At 40.9% G+C, this 16341-nt stretch overlaps 2 protein-coding genes across 4 annotated transcripts in view; one reads left to right on the top strand and one right to left on the bottom strand.

The window, feature by feature from the left end:
- The first annotated feature begins 246 nt into the window (after positions 1-246).
- Positions 247-1404, top strand: LOC120428683 (microtubule-associated protein RP/EB family member 2-like). The gene is made up of 4 exons (XM_039593741.2): positions 247-476; positions 549-974; positions 1030-1159; positions 1221-1404. Exons 1-4 carry the CDS (start codon positions 356-358, stop codon positions 1294-1296), a joined length of 753 nt encoding a protein of 250 aa, XP_039449675.1. The 5' UTR covers positions 247-355; the 3' UTR covers positions 1297-1404.
- Positions 1405-2677: 1273 nt separating this feature from the next.
- LOC120428682 (uncharacterized) overlaps positions 2678-16341 on the bottom strand; it is a 75668-nt gene continuing 62004 nt past the window's right edge. For 2 of the 3 annotated variants that reach the window (XM_039593737.2, XM_052709470.1), the window contains 3 exons: positions 4514-5500; positions 3410-4447; positions 2678-3343 (listed from right to left, as the gene is read on the bottom strand). In XM_039593737.2, coding sequence (XP_039449671.1) covers positions 3019-3343; positions 3410-4447; positions 4514-5493 — 2343 coding nt within the window. In that variant the 5' untranslated portion in view covers positions 5494-5500 and the 3' untranslated portion in view covers positions 2678-3018. The remainder of the gene's footprint in view (positions 3344-3409; positions 4448-4513; positions 5501-16341) is intronic. The other variant, XM_039593738.2, reaches the window with a different exon arrangement.

Raw genomic sequence — 16341 nt, 5'->3', positions numbered from 1 at the left:
TCCAATCGGTTTTGATCCAAAAGTTATTTGAAAAGAGATACTTGAAAATGATCAAAATATGACTACTAATGACAACTTTGTACTATTTTTTCATATTTTTTTCTATTTTAGGATTATATGTACAAAATTTCTGCCAAAAAGATAAATTGGATCCACCCATGTGTTATTCAATATTTCAAGAACTTGTTCAGCAATTCCATAAGCTTTTGTTGGACGAAGCAACCCTTTTGGCTTGTTCGCACAATTTCTTTTGTCATCTTATCCATATATCTAACCATCAGTGGTTCTATTGTTTATCTGCAGTTTGTGTGATCCTTTATATAGCTTACTAAAAATTTTCCAAAGATTCTAAGCAATGGCAGTAAATGTTCATTTTACCAGTTGTACAACGGAAAATCTGTCGCGGAATGAAATTCTTGCATGGGTCAATCGTACTCTTTTATCGGACTTTAGAAAAATAGAAGAGCTTTGCACTGGTGAGTTCAACAATTGTGTTTCTTTTATCTAAATGCTCATCGTGGTATTATTTGTCCCTCCTAATTAATTAGGCGCCGCCTATTGTCAAATGATGGACATTCTATTCCCGGGTTGCGTTCCATTGAAGCGAATTAAGTACTGCACAAATCTTGAGCACGATTTCATCAATAATTTGAAACTTTTCCAAAACACGCTGGTCGCGATGAAAATTGACAAAGCCGTCCCGATAGACAGACTAGTCAAGGGACGCTTTCAGGATAATTTTGAATTTGTGCAGTGGTTTAAAAAGTTCTTCGACGTAAACTATGACGGCAAGGAGTACGACCCGCAGGATGCTCGAAACCACGCACCGATGGGATACGGAACGCCAAATACACTGAAGCCCAGCCAGAGGACAAACATCGCGGGAGGAGCAGCTTCGAAGCCTGGAGGCATCACACGAAATGTGGAAAAGAAAACGACGCCTACGACAGCGTTGGGCAAACTGAAGATAAGCGGTTTGTTAAAAGTTACACAATTAAGTTGATATATTAAATGAAGTTAAATTTCCAGAAACAAATAACGTCCTCAAAGAGCAATTCAATGCGCTGACTCAGGAAAAGGACGATTTAACCGTCAGAATGCAGACAGTTGAAATGGAGCGAGATTACTACTACCAGAAGTTAACACAGATTGAAGCTCTGTAAGTAGTATTTCCTTTTGAATGTGGTCACATAATGATTTTAAACTTATTTTACTTAAAGACTTTCTGAGGAAGCCACAGATGAGAACCAGGATTTCTGCGAACGCGCCAAGGAGATAATGTTTGCTGAGAATTGATGGATTTGTTTTATTTGTTCAACCACTTGGAATAATGTGAATAATTGTATTGCACTTGAAGGGGATTAGGAAAAAATAAAACGACATTTCTTATTTTCATTTTCTAAATTTATTTTCTTCTCATTTCATAAAATATGTTTCAATAGACTTGGAAGATATTTGAGAATTTCATCTACAATTGTTTTGTTCTACATGGTTGTATGACCAATCCAAACATGTGACTTGTTTTTGTCTTTTAATACAGAGAATTTTTAATTCCATTTAGTCAATTGTATTTTTAAATAAGCATTGATTGTAAACGAAAATTACTAACGAGAAACGTATACGGTGTATGATTGGGAGGAAAAAGATTTTTGACTGTTGTTTCTTCATTGATTCACGCATTTCTCAACATGTAAAACCTTAGAAATTAGATTTGTTATGTCTCTAGTTTTTATTTTGATTAACGTTAAGAGTACGGACTAATAAAATTGGTGTTCTTGAAAAGTGAAAATTTCATTTGCTTTCTGCTTTGAGCAAGCTGAAATTGGGATTTTAGAAGAGGGGAGCAATTATTTTGACTTGTCAAGAGAATTCAAGGACGTGCGAAAATATGTTTTAGTTTTTTTGAGTTTAGGTATGATGTGATTTGCAACGATAAACTAAATAAATTTGAGCATAGATGGAATTATTTATTTAGTCATGTTGAGTCGATTTCCGGTTGAGCTAGAATGGTGGAGGTTCCCTCGTTCAAGCTTACCAAAAAGCAAAAGAACTTAGACTTTTCAAGTGGTTAAACGCAATATTTTCTGGATTGGAGTTGATAAAATTAGTTAAATAACGTCTTTTTGCTTTAAACTTAGTCGATTCAGTCGGCAAAGAATCACCAACGATTTAGTGTGTATTTTCGTTAATATTGTTCACATCTCTTTAGTGATACGGTAGTGTTAAGTAATATTACCACAGCCTTAACGACGAATGGCGAAAGTAAAACTATAGACTTTCTAAAATGTAAGTTTTCTTTGCTTCCTTGTTTTCCATTCAGCCCACGGCAGCAAGCATCACTCACCTCCAATAATGCCTTGAATCAACCGAAAATTGATAACATTGTCTGTCTCTTTCTCTCTTTCTGGCCTATGATATATTTCTTGTAATCAGCAATTTAACTCCTACCGGAATGAGAATCTTGTTAGAGGATGAATAATCTCCTTCAATTGCTAACGTGGACAGTGTTAAAAACGTTTGATATGACTTTTTTTTTAATCTACTTGAAGTAAACAAAACTGGTTCTCACTACTAAACATAGCACGATGCCAAAGGCAACTCAGTATAAACATCGAACACATAAGTAATTACAATATGTTGTTGACTTTGTATTAACTCTGCGTGTTTTGTGCTAAGGACAGCTAGTGATTAGTTAACTACTTTTTGTTGATTTTGTCGGCTACTTCCGGATTACAGGTCAGTATGATCTACGATTTTATCCACTACGGTGGTTCACATCACATGAAGAAGAGGTGTGCAGAGGTTTCCGTGCGCAAATTCACTGGAATGGAAGCAGTTAAACTTGGGTTTTTCATTTTAGAGTCGCTCGAGTTGTTCGTGCTGCTGACTAAAATTATTGACGAAATCTTTGTAGCTGAAACAGAAGATGCATCAGTTATTTCCGCTGTTGACTGAATGATCATCATAGAACGATTACCAATTTGTGAGACAATTGCTTAACGATCCAACCTGGAATTTTTAAAGATACAGTGTACCCTGCTGCCGGTCAAACTGATGCAAATAGAGCTTCTTTTTGGATTTTTCGGACTTGTGCGGACGCAGGTCCCACACCAGGTTGGAAAGGCTGCGCGGTCGACTAAGCCGGCGTGTCTTTTTTTCGGGTAGCTTTGAGTCCCCGGAGGTGCGGCCGCCACTTCGAGATGAATCCAGCGTTCCTTCGCGACCTGTGCTGGCGGACTTCGAGAGCATGTGGTTCTTTTCCTGCGTTCCTTTCGGGGAAGGTGAGATCGGCGTTGGCGGATGTGAATCTTGGGCCAGCTGTAGTGAGCTAAGGCTCTTGTATCTGCAAATGGAGTGTGATGTGAGCGGTGCTGTTAAGCTCGTTCAACATTTTTGAAGCATATAATACCTGATGTGAAACAACGGACTCTGTGGCTCGACCACAATTTCCTTGGGTGTTCCAATGATGTGTGGAGGATGGCAGGACGGGGGACCTCCCATGGGACTGACCGCCGCGGATGTGGGACTTTTTTGGTGCACTCCGAGATTATTCTTGAAGTACAGTTTCGGCAACGTCGGTCGTTGGCGCTTTTCAGGCAACTTTTTGCCCGGAATCGTCTCGATCGGCGGAGGTATTGGTTTGTGCTCTTCCTTGTGCACCATAATGTGGTTGTTGTTGGCTGCGTTTGCCGCCGCTGCAGCTGCCGCTGTAACGACACTATGCTTCGTCGATTCCAAGCTGTTGCCATTCATCATACTGCTGCAGTTTTGTTTAATGATGTTCGAATAGTTGCCTGTATCGTAGTGACTGTAATTGTTGTTGATGCTATTGCTATTAGTTTTCATGTTTTCAACGGTCTTGAGGTTGTGTTGATGAGTAGCCACCGGTGTAAAACTTGGCGTTGATACGGGCTCCACAATCGCTTCAAATTTGTTAAGGTTTTTCGGTAATGGCGCAAGACCTCGTACGTAGTCGTAGATCTGATCGATCTCGTCGTACTCGTCCGCAATCGAACCATTCTGACTGCCTCCGCACGGTGGCGGCGAATAACGACTCGAATCACAGCTGTTGCTTTTCGTCAAAACATACCCATTGGCGGTTAGGCCGGAAATGGTTGATGACACCTTTTTGTTGCTAGAATGCTTAGCGGTTTCTTTCTTCTCCTTCTCACCCAGCTTAAGATCGATAATTTGCAACCGATCACGGGCGTCTACCAGCAGACGTTGCGCCTTATCAAGAAATCGAGAATACTCGATAAAATGATCCAACTGGTCCATATTCTTCGCACGTTGGATTTTTATTTTAGCGTTCAAAGGCACCGAAATCAAATCCATGTCCTTTTGCAGTGGGAGGGCAAATATTCGATCTACTTCAACGCAACCCAGCAGACGCAGCTCCGGGACAAACGGTTGCTTTAATCCTTTAGGTGCCGTTCCGTGAACTAACCTGTTGATGAAACGGTACCGTATTAGACTACAATATCAAAAAATATGTTAACACTAAATATCTTACCTAACAGTTACTGGCATTCGTTTCTGCAACAGATTGCTGACTGTATGTACACCACTAATACTATCCTCTTTAGCAATAGGTGAAAATTTGGCTTTGGCTTCTAATGGCAAATTGACGACTTCGTCCTTGGACGTCTTGCACTGCAGATACTTGCCGTTGTCTGAGATCGTGGTGAGGATTTCGCCCGCGTGCAGCGATTTACTGTTGTGGTTACATCGAACGGTTTCACGCACCAGGACGCGAAAGTTCCGTCGCTTCGACAATTCCAGCACAGATTCGATGCAACGCGTAGAACGCCCATCTTCGCTGAGTAGCTCGAAAAAGCCCGGGTACGTCTCCGGTATGAGAACCTTTGGACCAACGTTGGTGCTCTTCCGTCCTTCCTTGATCTTGATGGGTTGGGCTAGAATTTGGTACTTTTTGCCAGCGTTCAGAAACAAAGCCGTACTTTGAAGAGAGGGATTCGAGAGGGTCGGAACGCCCAGATTGTAGTACTGGCCTTTGACGATCTTTCCCACCGCGGGCAAATCGGTCTTGGCGAAATCTTTCAGATAAACTGGCTGTGCCTCGCCGAAGCGGGACGCGGCCAGTATGATCTGACCATCCGTGGCGGCCATGCTTCCGGGGGAGCAGTTGGTGGTCCCTTCCGGCGGTTGCGGCTCGGGAGGAAGCACGTGAGGATGACTGTCCTGGCTGTGAACAACTTGCGTCGTTCGACGACGAATGCGCAGGAAGTAATTTGCGATCTGCTGGCTAAAGCTCGCCGCTTGTGGCACTATCACATTTTCGTTCGGTAGCGTGGGTGGTGGTGGTGATGGGGATGATAAGCGTGATATGTCCGTAACTGGCCTGTACTGCGACACGGTGGAATCGGGTGGGTGCAGCTTTCCAGGACAATTGTTTCGCCCTCGAATGTGGTGGACACGGGTGGATGTGCAATGGTGATAAACGGGGCGTCGAGGACTGTTGAGCTCAATCATGCATTTCCTGTAAGAAAGGAGAAGAACACTTTATTAGAACAAATAATATGACAGCATAGATAATGGAATCTATTGTTTTCGTAGCTCGACTTGTGTTTTGCTGTTTTTTGTTCTCATCTGTCTTATCATCGTACGATATAGCAAAATAAAACATCATCTACAACGAGTCAATCATGTTTGAAATTGACCCACCGTGAATTTGCCATCCTGCTCAATATGCAAAACAGTCATCGGCAAATTAGCTATAATTTAGAAATTATGTTTCTCCCAGGCCGTACACCAAGTTGGTGTTGTCCGGCAGCAGTTCATTAAGCAGACGCAGTGCCTATCGTTCAAGCTCAGAATTTATTGATTCAATTATCCATCTTCGTCATGATATATTTATCATCGACGCGATATGCAATGAATACCCTTTACGATGGTCGTCGGTGGATGTGGTGGGCAAAGGGAGCTGCTCTTGGACTCTCATCACTCCAGAAGCTCACCTATGTGTACATCCGCCACACCGGCAGTCCCACCAACCGACCGCACCCATCAGATCCTAATCATGTCTCGTCGATCTCACCCCTTCTTGCAGTTTTCCCCAGACCACTTCTGTTGCTGGTTTGAGATCAGAAAGCGCGCTTACAGAAGCCACGTTCGAGTTGGTAATCAATTTTGAGTGAAAACAGAATTAATCACTCGCCACTTTCCGAGCCACCGAGACCAAAGACCCTTCTTTCTGAAGACGGTCAGGACGACGAATTGCTGCCATTGAGGGCGATGCGAATCTGGGTACCTTCCCGGGAAATCCCTCGGGTTCTACTGTGATTCTGGACGAGACCACCTTTCGCCTCGAAGCAGAAGGTAGGCCCACCAACCGACACTCGACCCTGGGTAGCTGTGCCAAACTCAGGGGAATGCCATGGAAGCAATTAATTTTTAATTATGGTCAATTAATAAAATGAAATGATTAGATTATAACGCTGACTGCGTTGCATATCCAGGATAAGAAAATAAAGAGAGATAGCTAACGACGATGATCCTATTTGACTGGGTTGTCATCATCTGATGCAACGAGAATATCATTTTTAGATTAGTTTTACAAAGACTTGTGTCTACATTAGGTGTTAATTAGTATTGTTTTTTTTATATATTTTAAAACTCATTTCCTAATATTTTTATTCTCTTGTACAGTCTTGAAACATATTTTTTCTCGTTTTAAGTATAAAAAATACTTTGATTAAAACTTGCCTCAAAAACCTTTCTTCCAAATATTGCTTTGTTTAGGCCAGAGAAAGGACTGTGACGCACATAACACATCTCTATCGCGATTTAATCCACAAAACCTAGCCAATGCGATTGATTATTGTGCAATTTTATTGCTTAAAATATCTTTAACATAGCATCTCGTCGATTGCATTACCGGCGCCATTGTGCTCTTGTCTGTGCATGAGCTATAAATACGCAATCACCTCCAAATTGGTGGGCCTTCATCTCGTTGGCTCTTCCGAACAACAGTCGCCGATTCCGTGCACGGACGCTTCTCAGACCTTTTCGACAACGTGCGCCAATCGAGGAAAGTGTGAAGTTTATTTAACATTGTCATCATCCTTAATCGCTGAGAAGCCTCATCATCATCAGCAGCACGATCGTGTAGTAGACCATTTAGGTTTTGAATAATAAAGACATAATCATAAACCTTTATTACAAGCCGTTCGCTGGAAGTCGAATCTTGTCTTTCCCCAATGTTGACGAAAGGGAAATGTCATTTTCGTGAGAAGGAACCCTATTAAAACAATGTTAGCCCTAGTGAAGGTGATGAGGTAGTTTGTCTGTTCCTGAATAAAACTCTCTAAATTGTCAAACAACCATTACTTGAACGTAATCAGCGCAACCTAAAATTATTTTTTCACGTTGTGGTGGAATAAGTTATGTTAAGAAGATTTTCAATGAAATTACCTAGAACCTTTGGAAGCTGTACAAAAAGTATCATGTATTCAATTAGGATTTATCGTCACGCACAGTAGCTAAAGTCATGCAACCAGTAGAAGATTCTTGCGGTGATTAAAAGTGTAAGTCCTTGAGCCACGTTGGCTGCGACTGTCATGTTCCAGAGTGGTGTTCAAGAAACTTTTTATACGTATACTTGAACTTGAGAGCCGTGACAAACCGAAGTGATCCCTCCATCAACGAACTAATTAAATGGTTTGTTATAGGGCAACGAGAACGATTGAAGCCGAAGTAAATAACGGTTGGATGTATTTGCAGAGCAAAGCTCCTTTAACGACGACATTTACGATTCATGGGATGCTATAATGTTGATTTTTATTAAACAAATTACAATAACTAATTCTATAGCTATCCAGAAAATTGCGTGAATTTGTTGAAAACCATCAAAGTTATCACATCACATAATTGTGGACACCCGTTTCTAAAATTGAGAACCAACAACAAATATGTTCAACTACATCACAACTGCATCGTACGTTTTTTTTTTAAATAAGTATAATATTTTTTATTAAAATATTTTCCTTTTCACATTAAAAATAAAATAGAAAATTTATACTAAGCGGATCACAATTTGCACGCTGGAAGCCAAAATCTTTCTCACTTATCTCTGTTGCATTTCCAATTAATTGATAATTATCGTTGTCACGCCACGGATACAACAACGTACCGGAACCTACTCTATCGTAAAGCATGTGCGGTGCACATTAGGGTGCCCAGAGAAATTCGATTATGCTCCTCAAGTGCGAGTTATTTTTTAAAAATGTACATTTAAGATCCCATCGACAAAGTGTAGAGCAGTATATTTCATATTTATAGAAAAAAGCGTCATTTGTTGAAAAAATCGTTTGATTTTAACCAAATCAACTTCACCCTCGAATATTAAAGAGTTAATGTCGACCGATTTGGCCAAGAAACAATATTCAGCAATGGAGCGAGGTTTTGAGACATTTTTCCGGGCACCCTAGTGCACAATATTCAAGGGAAGTGCGAAGCAAAGGCAATAAATTCCCTCACGGCGGTATGTCTCCAGAATTAAATAGGATTTTAATAAGGCATCATAATTTGTCCTTCCGCGACCAAGACCACGGTGTGGTTACAAGGCAGCATGCCATGCTCTCGACAGACAGAAGGACAAACAGCGAATTTTCTCTATAGACAGCGCGCAAAAACCAGCAGGCCAAGATGAGGAGCGAGGCCGGGGAAAAGCCTTTATGCTCGAGCACGTCCCTGCTGCCTTTGACGATAAAACTGGATGACTTGTCGGGGGCCAATACTGATGTTGCTTTTTATCGAAAGGTCACCATTTCTGCTTTGGAGCTTCTTGATTGTTTTTTTTTTTTTAAATGTTATTCTTTTGGTTTATCTAAAAATCTTAAAATATCTAAATGAGCCTAAAGGCACAACATACTTGTTTCATAGAATAACAATTCTCGAGTTTTTTTTGTTGAAAAGGTGCAATAAACCAAATTTACAGTTTTTGCTTTTTGGGTGTTTTTTGTTTTGGGTGTATTTAGTCAAGGGTGTTAAAAAACTATGGCATTTGAACACATTGTTCGTGGTTCCCATTTTCATGAACGCTTATTCACGATTTACGGAACTCATTTTTCTCCGTGCAAAAGGGGTAAATCAAATGTTAAAGTTTTTTTCTTCAGTTTCCAACAACTGACTTCCATTTAAATGTAGCCAAATTTATGATGTAGTCAACGAGCATTCCACGTTTGATCTTTTGGTGGTATTGTCCAAATTTAACGTTTGCAAAATCTTTCAGCATGATTGATAATTGTAGTTGATTGAATCGAAACCGATTCGATCCCTTTGTCGACCAACGTGGCTTAGAGAAAGTGGTCATCCATTAGACCTCTGGAGAGTGCTCAAGTTCAAAAGTCGTGCACGAGGATTTAGGGAGCTGCTGCTGGGAATGATTCATGCCCCCGGGATGATGCTCTTTTTGGGGTCACTTTTTTGTTTGTTTCAGCGGGCTCTAATCGCTGGTCGTGAGGTCGGGAAAGTTGTCTCCCGTGGGCATTGAAGTATAGCTGGGTGGGGAGGGGTGGTAGTGGGGGTCTTTCGTTGTGAGGTCGAAATCACTGACCGCGTTGCTAATCGGATAATTGAAAGCTGCGGGGGTGGTTCACCACAACGCTTCCGTTGATTTCAATTTCATGATAAGGTGAGTTGTGATTATGAAAAGTTGTCCAGCACGAATTTCGTCGTGAGTATCGAAGGATGAGATGAATTAGTGGGTTTTGTTTTCTATGTTTGATAGACTATTGGAAGGCGTATTATACATTTTTCAGTAATTTAACTTTTCAAACAGAGAGAGTTTCAGAAAGCTCTAAACAGTCAATGTTATAAAACTAGATTTATTTGGCCATGTCTCTGATGTTGAACAAAACATCGAAGAGTGACATTTTTGAAAAAAGGCTTATACGGGCTAAATATCATTCATATTTGAAAATAATTCTACTAATGGGTCCAGTTCATGGAGATAAATGCGAAGTTTGGAACCACGAGCAGTGTTTATATTTCATATTCAGTTTTTCAAAAACGTATCATTTGAACACTTTGTTCGTGGTATCATGAACGCTTGTTCACGATATTCGGAACTAATTTTTCTCCGCGCGCACACGTTCAAACTTGCATTACTCTAGTATGCAGAGCACTTCAATGGTTAAATTCGGAATCAAATATTAAATCATCTTCACAATAATGTCATGCAGAATGATTAATACTTCCTTATATTGTTAGTTCCACGCGTTCATCGCAGAATCGTGTCAGCAGATGTCATCCCTTATTAACATTCGACGGTTTCTATTTGGCGTGTGCATCTGTTCTGGTTAAGGTCCGTGTCTGGTATCGAGGGCACAGAGAAACAGTTACGTTTAATTGCCGTCTTCACATTACCAGTGATAGTAAAACTAGCAGCCATAAATTAAACGCTCCGAGTTCAGACTCCTTGCAGACCCGGTTTGATGATCTGGCTGGTCTTCTCGGGGCATGCAGCTAGAAAAAAAGTCCGATAAGACCGGAATGGTGAAACTAGTTCTCAGCTGCGATTTCAAGAAGCGATGAATGAAGATTGTTGCATAACAAATTGCCAAGGTTGGTGGTCCAAAAATAGCGAAATAGGCAATCTCACAGCTTAATCGATTAGTTGCAAATAGGTCATAGCTAAGGATCTATGTATCTATGTATCTATGCAGCATTTAGTATATGATTAATGCAAGTATAATGTACAAACCCATATTATTTTCAGTTAAATTGTGCGTTGAAATGGTAACTGATACCTGCGAACAGTTTCTCCAGGAACGTAAGGGCTTTAATCTCGTTCGGTGTCTAATCCGTCATGTTCCCCGGTGGTAACAATACTAAACCTGCCAAGCTGGTGCCAATCACGTCAAGCCTCCCACATTTTTATTCAAATCTTTCACCACTTAGCAAATCTTTTTCCCTTTCGCTGCCTAGCACACTTTGGCGGACTGATTGACAGCCACCCTTCATCAGATAACGAACGGTACGGGTTTTGGCTGCAAGCGACGAAATCCGATCAGTCTGCAACAATTTCGCACATACCTACATGGGGGCTTAGAAATGGGACGTCGCCCAGCTTTACGACCCTTTTTGGTGAGAAGAGTGCCGTGCCTTTTTTTTCGTTCAATCCGATTGATTAATCTGTCTTGGCGTAGGGTACGACAGACTGAGCGCCTTCCAGAGGGAAACCAACCAAGTGCCTTCCGGATTGTTTCGTTCGATTTCGTTTCGATGCAGAGTTGGCAAAAAGGGATCAGGCTGATAGAATACTCGCTTGGGCCAAATGTCACCAAATTCGATTTTTTGTTCCCTTGCAATAATTATGCACAAAACCATCGCACATTTAACGAGGTCATAGTGCGGCCATTGGGTTTTTGTCCTGGTGGTCGCTTTGGGTGTCATATTTCACAACATGGTTAAGACTTTTTTTTTTGCTGCCTTCAACGGACGTCGTCCCGTAGAACAAGGGTCTCGTTTGTACACCAAATTGCGCTGTCAGATCGAACAAACACCCATCATCGAATCGACAGCAGCTGCCGAACCGATCGCGTGGCCACACCGAACCGAGGCGTATTCAAATCCGGGCGATTGCCAAACCACACGGTGCGTGAGTAATGAATGGCGGCAAAAAGTGCCTTCAACCTTCGCACCGGACAGGCCGTGGGGACCGCTATTTGGAGCGCAATTTACCGCTGCTTTTTCAATTTCTGTCTCGGTATGGCGTTTTTTTTGTTCGATTGAACCAGATACTTAATTTCCGAACAATTACGTTTTTTGCCGAACGTCGCAGTTTTTTGTCCTCTCGGGATGCTGTAAAGAGTGTGCTCGATGGTCACCTTAGGTTCATTTTCGGATATTGAGAGTTAATCATGGAGCAAAAAAAAAAAGTCCTGATGCATGTATATAGATTTATATTGAACAACGCTTGAAAAAAAACGATACTTAATCCACCTTTAGGTGGTTGGTGCCTTCCCCACATTCATAAAGTCAATACATTCAGTAAAAAAAGCAACATTCCCTTAACATGTTTAACAAATCAATTTTATTACTGATTTCTTTTGATAGGGTTCGCAGACCTTCAATTTTTCTGGCTCATCGGCAACCTAACCAACGAAAGTTCACATGGAAGATTCAGACAATATTTATATCACAATATCTCAGATCCGGCCTCCAGAAAGTATATAAATAACACTTAAGTGCCAATAACTTTTTATAGGGTTGTCAGATCCTTGATGTTTTAGGCTCATTTGAAAGGTCTTTCAATTATCTAACTAACGATGGGTCGCATGATGAACCCGGACATCATTTTTACTGAAATATCTGAGATCCGGCCTCCTAAAAGTGTATAAATAACACTTAAGTGCTAATAACTTGTTATAGGGTTGTCAGATCCTTGATGTTTTAGAATCATTTGAAAGGTCTTTTGATTATCTAACTAACGATGGGTCGCATGATGGACCCGGACATCATTTTTACTGAAATATCTGAGATCCGGCCTCCAAAAGGTGTATAAATAACACTTAAATGCTAATAACTTTTGATAGGGTTGTCAGATCTTCAGTGTTTTGGGCTCATTGGAAAGGTCTTTTTAAAACCTTTCTGAAAATGTATAACATGGTAGGGTTTCTTGCAAAAACCACCCTTTTTACAATTTTCCGGACATACGCCAAAATCGTTTTTTTAGCATAACTTTTGAAGTACTTAACTAAACATGCTGATTTTAAATAGAGACCTATGGGACCCTAAGACGGATCGAATGAGACTAATACGGTCAAAATCCGTTCATCCAGTCCGGAGATAATCGAGTGACAATTTTTTTGTCCACCCACCTACACACATCCACACAGACATTTGCTCAGAACATGATTCTGAGTCGATAGGTATACGTGAAGGTGGGTCTACGAGGTCGAATTAAGAAGTTCATTTTTCGAGTGATTTTATAGCCTTTCCTCAGTAAGGTGAGGAAGGCAAAAATGCTAAATCGAGATCAATAGCTTAATTCACACCCTCGGTAAACTTCATCGGCAATGCACACCATCTGGGGGCCCCTGTTTTACAAATTGTTCCGCGGAGCCGTTTTCAAGGGTGCCGGATCTTAAAAGGGCGCTGAAATTGGATCACGATTGAACAATTGTTCAGCTGGTGAACGGAAGACGAGGACGGCCGACTGCCGCCGCCGCCGCCTGTATACTTCACACCTTTCTCCCTTTTGTTCCCCTCTGCCTATACCAGACTCAGGTGTCGGCGGCCGGGCAGAGCAATGTGTGCAGTGGGATGTAGCTCAAACACTAATTACCGCTCAATTACACAGCTCAAGTGTTTCGTGAACGGATTTCTCCTTCCCAGTATGTCTGAGGGATGTCACTTTTTTTTGTGCCTCGTTGCTCAGTGTTTGTTCAATTTAGTCCCCCGTGTCTCGTGGAGGGTCGTTCGTGGCGAGCCAACTGTTGCAAGCCTCAGGCGAATGATATAATTAAAGCGAGAGCCTTTCGGTTCAACATGACGTTAAAGTGACAGGCTTTCACCGTCCATCCCCCCGGATTTTTTTCTTTCAAAGGTGGACAAGGTGTCAAAGGGAAGTGCAACTGTTGAGTGCCTAGAAGGTGTATGTAAATGGAAAATTATGACATAAAGAAGAAAAAACTAAGTTGAAGCTTGAACCTTTCGGGACCCTACAAACATCACGGTTCATTGATATGTCCCTTATTTGGCACCTGTTACCAAAAGCTAATACTGTCTTTTTAATCATAGTTAATTATAAATTAACTGTAAAATTTGAAAAAAAAAAAGTTCAATTTCATTTTTATAAATCAATCCATCAGTATTCCAAACGGTGGCATTTCGCATAATTCAAACATTTATCACCATCGGTTACCACGCAACTTGGTTTCATGGTGCCAACATCAGACTTCAGAAACCCTAATTGATTATTTCCATTCATGGCAGGCATCACTCAACGGTAGTGGGTTGTAGGTGCTACCTTTCGCCCATGTTAATCCGTGACGACAATTGAGTCGGATTTTCAGTCCGCTGCTCCACTAGCTCCGAAAACCAAATCATCAAGCCTTTAAAAACGGGCCACTGGGTGACTGTAACTTTGTTTCAATTGTGAACGGTATCGGTTGGGTTGAGATCTCCGATTGGTGTAGTTGGGTCAGCCGCAGATCATGAATCAACTCAACATGGACCAATGTCGGTGACGGTGTGCGGGGTGCGCGAGCGCGCGCGTGGCAAATTAGAATCCATACACTACATAAATTGAAACTATTCGCGCATGCTCCTGTCTAACCCACCCAATTCTGTTGCGACGAAAGAACGTAGCGAAACGCGCGGAGTTGCCGGTCGTAATGTTCCTGTCCCGAGGTCTGAGGGCAGGGTACTCGGTTAGGAGAAAACTGCGAAAAAAAATTGTGTCTATAATTTGCATCCATTGTACGGGTTTGCATGTTTACTCGGTGATTTCATTAGTGTTAGATTTATGAGTCTGGGAGGCGGTAGTTGGGAACTGCCAGGGCTGAAGTTTATAAAAAAGCTTTAAATTTATCTAGGTTAAACCGTCAAGATCAGAAAAATGGAAAGCGAAGTTATCAATTAATACATGCTGTTCTTTTTTGTATAAATTTCGATCAGGGTCTGTCCACGAACCACGTGAACCTTGAGACTCTCCTCCCCCCCCTCTCCCCACATGTGGATAATTGTTCTGATAAATATAAACAATCACTTAATCCCATTATGTTATTGTAAATGCGCAAAACAAGAACCATTTTACGATGCATCAACTATGGTCCCCTTGGAACGAACGGTGTGAAGTAAGATACGTAACATATCCAGAAAAGAAGATTATCATTAACAGGATTGAGACAAGATCCTTTGAAAAAAACTAACTTAATCCACCAATGTGTTTGATGCCTTCGTCATTCTTTACCAACAATGGGTAATAAGATGGGTTTGGACACAAAATTTCATCATGTTTTTCTTTGATCCAAAATAACAAAGTACATAAATATCACTTTAGTGGTCAAAACTCAAGACAGGGTTGCCAGATTTTCAATATTTTGGATTCGTTGGAAAGGTATTTCGATTACCTAACCGGACATTATTTACATACATTTAAGTGAGATCTGGCTACAAAAAAATACACCAATATCACTTAGGTGGTCATAACGCGAGGCAGGGTTGCCAGATCTTTGATGTTTTGGACTCGTTGGAAATGTCTTTCGATTACCTAACCAACGATATATAACATGATAAAATTTGGTGCGATTTCTTGCCATTTTGTTCAACTAGCGAAAAACATTTTCATACATTACTTTTGAACTACTTATTGAAACTTCAAACAATTAAATAGAACCTGGGACCCTAAACCAAGTCGAATGCAACTGGTTTGGTCAAAATCGGTTCAGCCAGTTGTGAAAAAACTGAGTGGCGGGACCATCCTTAAACCACGTGGACAACCTCCCCCCCCCCTCGTGGACAATTGTCCATACAAAAAAAACACAGTTTTCGATTCTGTGAGTCGATAAGGTGGGGTTTCAAGCTTTAAATAAAAAGTTCATTTTTAGAGCAAGATTCTAGCCTTACCTCAGCGAGGAAGGCAAAATATTGGGTTTCGGCTTATCAATCGAACTCAAAGTGGCATGCTACTCCATCAGAATTAGCTCTCAGTTTATTTTGCTGTAGACGCATGGTGCTTTATATTCAATTGATGTCCCAAATTCCAATAATTTTTTTCACAAAGTCTTGTATCGGAAACCAGTTTATGGATATTCACCATTTTTGGAAATACTACGTTGTTTTGATCTGTAAGTGTATTCAGCTATGTTTTTAAAATGTTTAAAAAAATGTCATTGAAAGCACAATTAATCCACTTAAAAAAATGGTTTCTGCGAAAATGGTAGAAAACACATTTTTTTGACTTCCCTATTTCGGTTAGAACCACCACGGTCCTGTGAAATTTGATCCAAATCAAAGAAACTTTTAGGGTGTTTTACTAATTATTTTTTCGAATAAAATATTACTGTTGGAAACGGCCGGAATGTGGGCACGAACACCGGAATTGTGAGCGTGACAAATAAAACAACTCAATTTGTCGATCGCTACAAAGCTGTAAATTTATTACAACAATTAATAACACATATTTCACAATAGAACACAAAACTTACAACTTCGGTGTCTGCACTACCGCTCGTCCCAAACTGTTATTTACTTCTGTTCTTGACTGAGCGATAGCACGGGCACCGATTGTGAGCACAAACAATTGAACGAAGCACAAAGGGGTCAGCAGCAGTGTCCGAGGGGTGCGACACTTGCGTATTCGCAACAATT

This window comes from Culex pipiens, chromosome 3 (assembly GCF_016801865.2).
Source record: "Culex pipiens pallens isolate TS chromosome 3, TS_CPP_V2, whole genome shotgun sequence".
NCBI lineage: Eukaryota > Metazoa > Arthropoda > Insecta > Diptera > Culicidae > Culex > Culex pipiens.
The sequence above is the reverse complement of the archived record's forward strand: the minus strand, read 5'-3'. Positions and strand labels throughout refer to the sequence as shown.